Source organism: Natrix helvetica (genome assembly GCF_964273705.1).
Source record: "Natrix helvetica genome assembly, chromosome: Z".
Taxonomy (NCBI): Eukaryota; Metazoa; Chordata; class Lepidosauria; order Squamata; family Natricidae; genus Natrix; species Natrix helvetica.
In genome coordinates, this window is record NC_138554.1 from 31,984,930 (window position 1) to 31,993,555 (window position 8,626).

General features: G+C 36.7%; 1 protein-coding gene across 1 annotated transcript; it reads left to right on the forward strand.

The window, feature by feature from the left end:
• Nucleotides 1-206: 206 nt before the first annotated feature.
• LOC309401404 (olfactory receptor 14A16-like) lies at nt 207-7,172 on the forward strand (the record flags this gene model as incomplete). Its single annotated transcript, XM_081970471.1, has 2 exons — nt 207-629; nt 6,660-7,172. The coding sequence occupies 2 exons, from the start codon at nt 207-209 to the stop codon at nt 7,170-7,172; spliced, it is 936 nt and encodes a 311-aa protein (XP_081826597.1).
• Nucleotides 7,173-8,626: the final 1,454 nt, after the last annotated feature.

Sequence of the window (8,626 nt, forward strand, 5' to 3'; positions counted from 1 at the left end):
TTTGGGGTTTAGTCAAGGATAATTTGAAATATATAAATAATAGCTGTAATTAGACACATAATTTATTGCATCCATTTTCAGAACAGTGTTTTCATTCTTTCATATTTGCTATAGCAAGTTATATATGCTCACTGTTTTTAACTAACTACATCCCCAATCTCTGCTTATAAATTAAATTAAGTTAAATAAAATTAAGTCATAAGCCAATGGATAATCAAACCACAGCACCTTCCTTTTTGCTCCTGGAATTCTCAAAAAATTGGCATTTGCAGATTTTACATTTCTGTTTATTCTTTGTGTTATATGTGTCAACTATAACAGCAAATCTTCTTATCATCTCTGCAGTAGCTATAGATAATGGACTGCATAGCCCCATGTACTGGTTTTTGATGAACTTGGCTGTGCAGGATCTGGGCTCAGTTTCTGTTATTGTTCCGAAATCCATAGTGAATTCCCTCATGGACACCAGACACATCTCTTACTTAGGATGTATGGTTCAAGTCTTTCTCTTCGTCTCATTTGCTGCTTCTGATTTCTCCCTCCTGACAGTCATGGCATATGATCGGTATGTTGCCATTTGCAATCCACTGCACTATGAGATGGTGATGAACTGGAAAGCCTGCATTGAAATAATAATTTTAGTGTGGATTATAAGTCTTCTCTATGGAACATTGCATACCACTGGCACTTTTTCGGTTCTTTTTTGTTCTAATGTTGTCAACCAATTTTTCTGTGAAATTCCCCATTTACTAAAACTATCATGCTCTGGTTTCAATCTAATTGAGATTGGAATTATAGTGGTGAGTGTCATTGTAGGAATAGGTTGTTTTATTTTTATTATCATATCATATGCTATGATTTTCAAGGCAGTGCTTAAAATCCCTTCTGAACAAGGGAGACAAAAAGCCTTATCAACGTGTATTCCACATCTTACAGTAGTGTTTGTGTTTTTATTAACTGGATTTTTTGCCTATTTGAGGCCTCCCACTAACACTCCATCATACTTAGATTTTGGGTTGACGGTTCTATATTCCCTTCTTCCACCCCTGTTTAACCCAATCATCTATAGCATGAGAAATAAGAATATCAAATTTGTTCTTTCTAAACTCTTGAAATTCTAAAAAAAATATTTTAGTGCTACCAGGTTTTCCCAAAAATAACACAGGATTTTATTTTATTTTGACCCATAATATAAGCATTTGGCCTTATTTTCAGGGAGGTCTTATTATTTTTGTGGTGTAGGAAGTGGCAAGCATGGTCACCTCATAGCTGCTGCTATGTTGCAATATTTTGGGGAGGGCTTATTTTCAGGGGAGGCTTATTTTAGTCCATGCACTCGAATGCCCAATTAGGCTTATTGTCTGGGGAGGTCTCATTTTTGGGGAAACAGAGTATTTATATTCTATTCAACAGAAATTTATATTTCTTGTCATTTCTTTACTTCTTTGACTAAAACAGTAAGTATGAAATGGAAACATACCTTCTATGGAGACAGATTCAACCTCTTCATCCAGAAGAAGTGAATTCTGGTAGTTGCTCAGCAAAAACCCTGCATCCCTAGTTACTATCAGTGTACTTTATAGATGCTAAATGTATATGTCTGGCAACCTCTGGCATGCCACAAGCTAACAAATCCTAATTTAATGAAATAAAGGTGCAAAGTGATTATGGAAAAAACCTGCAATAGAAGGAAAGTTTAAATGATGTGGACTATTTTTCCCAGTACTTTCCTAAGTGAATTGACTTCCCCTTTAATGCTTGCACATAATTTGACTAGTTAAAGCTTTAGTTTTTTCCACAAGTACACAGGATTCTACCTTCTTCTCTCCTTCAATGGTCATTTGCACATACATTTTGCACCTTTGAGTCAGTCTTAGTTCCTGGTGTCTTCTTACACAAGTCCATGCATTTTTCTTGGCAAGCTATTTCCAAAGGGGTTTGCCATGCATATGGTGGAATAGAACTCACGAGTTCCCTGTTCCTAGCCTGAAGCTTTAAGCACCACATCAAATTGTTTTTTACATACTTTATCTCAGGAGTACTATCTCTTTTCCTTAGAAGTTCTTAGGAAAGATTAGATATCTGGCAATGTGGGTATGATGGATAAGCTGGCACTATCTTGTACCTTGACAATCACAAGAAATTACAAAGATAAGAAATATAATTAGGATGATTCAAAATTCCAATAAAATATCATATAACCTTTCAGAAATCTCACAACTTCATACAAATTGGAAGAGATGAGCTATGCTCCCTGGTCCAACACCTGAAGGAACAAGTGCAAATAGATGTACATTAGCATGGAATAGCTTGAGAATGACTGAATTTCATCAAGGCTATTGATAAGGCATACCAAATATGATATCTAGATTTGATGTTATGTATACGACTGCTTAGTATAAGTGTACTTCAGAAAGATGTCATTAGTGGAATTATCTAGGCAACATCAGTATCTTCCTTTGATGAGGGTAAGGAGATTTCAGCTAAAGGGATATGAAATTTTGTTACACATTTAAGCTCCTTTATTGAATATGCTGTTTTTTCCCCTGCATTGTTTGTGGATATTTCTTGATATTGTACTCCTTTGCTTAATAAACGCCTTTGCTTAATAAACTCAACTTCTACCCAATTTGTGTGGTATTGCTTTCTAATCCATCACATTTTTGTGTGGCAAAAAGGAATGGTCAAACCCTTTCCAACTGTTTTTCAACTTCTCTTGTAAGTAGAAATAAGTGTATTTTGAAAAAAGCATATTAAGAAAAAATAATATAATCAGAGAGATAGAAAAGACATCGGATATGTTCCAGCTCAATGCCCTGCATAGAGGAGGAATCCTCTATGCAGAGTAGTGACATGCAGTCAGGGGAGGCAGGGGAGGCAGAGCCTCACCGCTCTCATGAAAAGAAAAGAAAATGTAAAAGGGAAAAGGCGAGTGCTGAGGTGAGGCTTAAAAAAGCCTCTAAAAAAGGGAGGACTGTGACAACTTTGATCTTTGCAAGTGTGCAAGGATCATGGTGGCGGGGACAGAAACTCCTTCCGCTGCGCTGCGGAGAAGAGCCATGCTGTGCAGGAGGCTCCTCAGCACTAGCCTCAGATCAGCGCAAGCCGCGGTCCCCTTCATGTTGGCTCAGAAAGGAGGGGAATGGGAATGCATGTGCAGGAGGCTCCTCAGCGCTAGCCTCAGATCAGCGTGATCCGCAGTCCCATTCCCCTCCTTCCTGAGCCAACATGAAGGGAACCATGGCTTGCGCTGATCTGAGCCTTGCGCTGAGGAGCCTCCTGCACATTTGGTCCCATTCCCCTCCTTTCTGAGCCAACATGAAGGGGACCGTGGCTTGCGCTGATCTGAGGCTAGTGCTGAGGAGCCTCCTGCACATGCAGCCCCATTCCCCTCCTTCCTGAGCCAACCTGAAGGGGACCGTGGCTCACGCCGATCTGAGGCTAGCGCAGAGGAGCCTCCTGCACTGCATGACTCTTCTCCACAGCGCAGCAGGAGTTGCTGTCCCTGCCACTGTGATGTTGGGGTATTTTGCTTGCATGCTTGCAAAGATCAAAGTTGTCACAGTCCTCCCTGCATGATGATCATTTGATGACATCCGTGCCTCACCAGCCATAAACCTCACCGTACATCACTGATGCATGGCATTCCAATCAACCATTACATTTATCTTCTTCTGCTTAAAAACTGTTGTATCTTTTACTGGGCTTGCATATCTGTCCTCTAGAACTTTCACCTTCACCTGAAGAATGTCACAACTGTTTCAAGAAGTTTCAGAGGATGTTGTGTTCATTCTCTTGTTCATTCTCAGAAGCAATGTATGCAATGAAATGCAAGCAATTACACTGGCTGAGTACATTTAAAGATATACAATTTAGATTCCTTATTTTGTCTACAGTTAAACAGCAAGAGCAAAAAGTAGAAATAATGAAAAAATGGAAAAATTTAGTTAGTTGAGGATGATAGAAGATTTTGAGATCCCCTTCAGCCAAAAAAGCTGAATGTCTCAACCTGCAGCTGAATTAATTTATATTATCAATGTTATTGGCTCTCAGAAGTTCTGAAACTTTAAAGAAATTAATCTAATGCACACTTCCTACAGTGTAATATTGAATGATGATGCTATTTAGTTTGATAATTTAGGTTCAACTGAAACTGTAGGATGAAAAATACACAAGAGACAAATGTGTACAGATGAGCTTATATTTGGGGAAATGATAAATAACTATGTGCAAATTTAGCACAAAAGTGAACAATCAGAAAAGATGAAAACCAAAAGTCATTGTTTTTCTGTTCTGCTTTTAATCATTAACTTTATAGTAAAAAGTCACTTAATTAAGCTAGCTCTTCCTACTTGTTATCCAGAATGCCCTGCTATTTGCTTGCCAAACATGAATTGTGAACTAACAAGCCTTTCACTTTCACTTCAATGAATTAATTGTTACCTGCTTCCAGTCTAGAATGGCCATGCAAACCACCACAGGTTTAACAAGTGGTTTAGTGGGGGCATTTCTTACAAGGTTGCTGCTATATGAAGAGAGAGAGAGAGAATGACAAGGGAGGAAAGAGGGATAGGATAATGGAAGAACAGATATTTGTTTGTAACATTATCATATTGATCATATTTGTTGTTATAAAGATCTGATGTCACTGTTATAAAGCTGCCAGATGTTATAAAGATCAGATGTCACAGATGTCATATTTTTCTTTGCTTTTACTATTGTAATACAATTTTTCAATAAAAATATTTTCAAAAAATATTAAGGGAACACCAAATTCCTTCTTTAATTTATATAGAGAACTGTTCAATATATTTCATATTATTTTTTTAGGATTTCTCTCCATCTAGTAACCTCTCAAATAAATATCTAATCAAAGATGGCCTATTTCTCATTTCATAGGTTTTAAGTATATATACCTGCCTGCCTGCCTGCCTGCCTGCCTGCCTGCCTGCCTGCCTGCCTGCCTGCCTGCCTGCCTGCCTGCCTGCCTGCCTGCCTGCCTGCCTGCCTGCCTGCCTGCCTACCTACCTACCTACCTACCTACCTACCTACCTATCATGTCTGTCTTATGTCTGTTTTGTGATATACTTAGTTTGAAACATGTGAGGCATGACCGTGACTGAAGCAGTCCTATCTATTTGAATGCAATGTTTGTTAAAAAGAAGCAGAGTTTTGATCACTCAGATTGGCTTGCCATTTCAAAGTCAAAAATCATCATTTTGTACATTCCTCTTTTCCTATTTGGTGGTCATCTTGTATTTAAAGACATATACTTTTCAAAGGAAGCCAAACTTATTTTTCCCAAAGCCTTCAAAGCACAGGACATCTGTAGGCATATTGTTGCACTTCATATTTTTGTTTGAGATATATTTCAGATTCCTAATGCTACTGAATACTCTCGGGAAGTGATTAAGTGATCATGGGCCCTGTGGTATTTTTAGAAAGATGTATAAACTGTAGTTTCAAAGGACACATAATGGTTATGATATCACCCAACTCATATTCAGAAAGCATAAGTCTTCTATTACTGAAGGCGCCAATCAGATAATCAAAAATGTGGAATTGAAAGGTAATTTCTCTCTTCTTCTCTGTATTCTATAAGAGCAATGATGGTGCAGTGGTTAGAATGCAGTACTGCAGGCTAACTCATTGCTCACTCCAGGAGTTTGATTCTGAACAGCTCAAGGTTGACTCAGGCTTCCATCCTTCCAAGGTTGGTAAAATGTGGATCCAGATTGTTGGGGGCAATATGATGACTCTGTAAACCACTTAGAGAGGGCTATAAAGCACTGTAAAGTGGCATATAAGTCTAAGTGGTATTGTTATTTCACATAATTATTTTCTCTGAACAATCTCTCACATATTTATTTGGAAAGCATAATCCATGGTACAGCACAATGAAAATGTTTGTGTATTAACTTAGTTACTATTTAATTAAAGAGGGGTTTGATCTCATGGAAGAAGAAGTTATTTAGTTGATGAAACAATTGAAATTATTCCAAAAGGTAAAGCAAAATATTATCTAGATTGAACTTGATTCCTGGTGACTTTATGGAATACCCATGTCCATATCCTTAATTGCTAAACTCTTTCTGGATCTTAAATATGAGAAAAGGAAGATACAACTGTATTTCATATTTATATTCCAACACCCATTAATTTTAATGTTGTTCATAATTACTATCTGATCTGTTGAAATTATTTTTATTTTTTACACAGGAATCCAGGAATCATTCTCAATAAAAATGCCTAATATAAGTGACTTCTCTACTTTTCTTCTCCTGGATTTTTCTGACCAAAATATGCTATATTTCATTCTCTTTTTAGTGATCTATATAGCAGCTTTGATAGCAAATACTCTCATTATTTTAGCAGTGTCTTTCCACCAACAACTTCATACACCCATGTACTTTTTCTTAGTGAATTTATCAGTTGTTGATCTTGGTTCTATTTCTGTCACTATTCCAAAAGCCATGATAAATGCATTCTTGAACAGCAGAGAGATCTCATACTATGGGTGCATCACACAAGTATTTTCTTTATTTTTCTTCCTGATATCAGATTTGTTCCTCCTTACAGGCATGGCATACGATAGGTACACTGCTATCTGTGACCCACTGCATTATGAAAGCATAATGGATAGGAAAGCCTGCCTTCAGCTGGCAGCTATTGCATGGATAACTGGTCTTCTTTATTCAGCCTTGCATACTTGTAGCACTTTTGCAGTCAACTTTTGTTCCAATGTTCTGAATCAGTTCTTCTGTGAAATCCCACAACTTCTGAAGGTATCATGTGATAATTCATACCTCATTGAAGTTGGAGTTATTCTATTCAGTGCATTCATTGTCTTTGGTTGCTTCAGTTTCATAATTGTTTCATATGTGCAGATTTTCAAATCTTTGTTTAGAATTCCTACTTCACAAGGACAGAGCAAAGCTTTTTCAACTTGCATTCCCCATCTCATTGTTGTTTCCTTGTTCATCAGCACTGGAAGTGTTGCCTATTTAAAGCCTACTTCAGCCTCTCCTTCAGATGTGGACACAGTAATCACTGTACTATATTCTGTGATTCCTCCTTTGATGAATCCAATTATCTATACAATGAGAAACAGAGAAATCAAAGTTGCCTTGCGGAAAATGTTTAAGTGTGACATTACATCAAGTAAAATATAATTATTTTTTCATTATCAAATGGATTTCTAACATTAGGGTATTTACTTTTAGAAAGAAAAACCAATTTCATAAACAAATGGTGCAATGAAAGTCAATAGCATGTTTATTTGTACTGTCTAAAACTTTAATTGGGTAATTCAATTCTATGCATTCACTCCACAGAAAAATCCATAAAATGTACTAGTATTATATGTTGTTAGATCATTTCACTTTGGTATTTTAACTTTTTTTTAGCTGTAGGGGCCTTTAGTTTAAGTGGCTGGTCTAGGTAAATCAACTTTCCCTCCATGCTTTGTAAGATGAAAAATGTAGCCTCCATTAATTCTCTTTGAAAAGCAAGGCAGATCTTATTAATTAGAGTGCTTGAGTAGAGATATAGAAACAGTTTGTATTCTTTTAAAATAGATATTATATCCTTATCTCTATGTAGTTCTATATCTACATTTCTGTACACAGTGTCTCTAGCTATCTGATAAATATACTTAAATGTGTTTCAAAAAAAATGTTTCACAATGTGTTATAAAAAAAAATATCATAGATTTATAGTATTGGAAATGAGTTTGGAGGCCTTCCATTTCAACCCCCTACACAAGGGGGGAATCCAGGATTGTTCCAAGCTCAACAGCCTCAACCTGTAACTGAGCTCCTTTATGGCTATTGGGTATGAATACTGGGTATGGGAATTGAGTATGTCTAGTTTAATGAAAAGCAGGACTAGGGGTGACATGGCATCACTGTTCTAATATTTAAAGCATATTACTGAACATTACTGTTCTAATATGCCACAAAGGAGAGGAGGTCAACCTGTTCTCCAAAGCACCTGAAGGCAAAACAAGAAGCAATGAATGGACATTAATCAAGGAAAGAAGCAACCTAGAACTAAGGAGAAATTGTCCTGATAGGCAATTAATCAGTGGAATGACTGCCTCTAGAAGTTGTGGGTACTCCAAAATTGGGTTTTTTTAAAGATGACATTGGACAACCATTTGCCTTAAATGTTTCATGCTTGTTCAGGGGGCTGGACTAGAAGACTTCCAGGATTACTTCCAATGTTATTCCATTATTCTGTTATGTTTGCAATTATTCCAGATTTACTTATACAGTTTCAATTGAAACACTGGGTAGAAAAATATATAGACAGATTTGTAAATATTTGTAAACCAGAATGTGAATATTAGGAGAAATAAGGAAAGATACAAAACAAAATAAAATTTATTGTTCTGTTATTAATTATTTCTGAAATGGGGCAGAAATGTAATGGGTTCATAGCTGAGTATATACATACTTCTATAACTTCACATGTATAATTTTATAGAGCCTGGTTGTATATCTGTAGTTACATAGATAGAGCTGAGTGATTATTTTGTGCCATACAATCTTTTGACTCCTAATGACCACACAGATTTTGTTAATGACAATGTGCCCCTAATTTGGTCTTTCAGGTCTTCAAATTG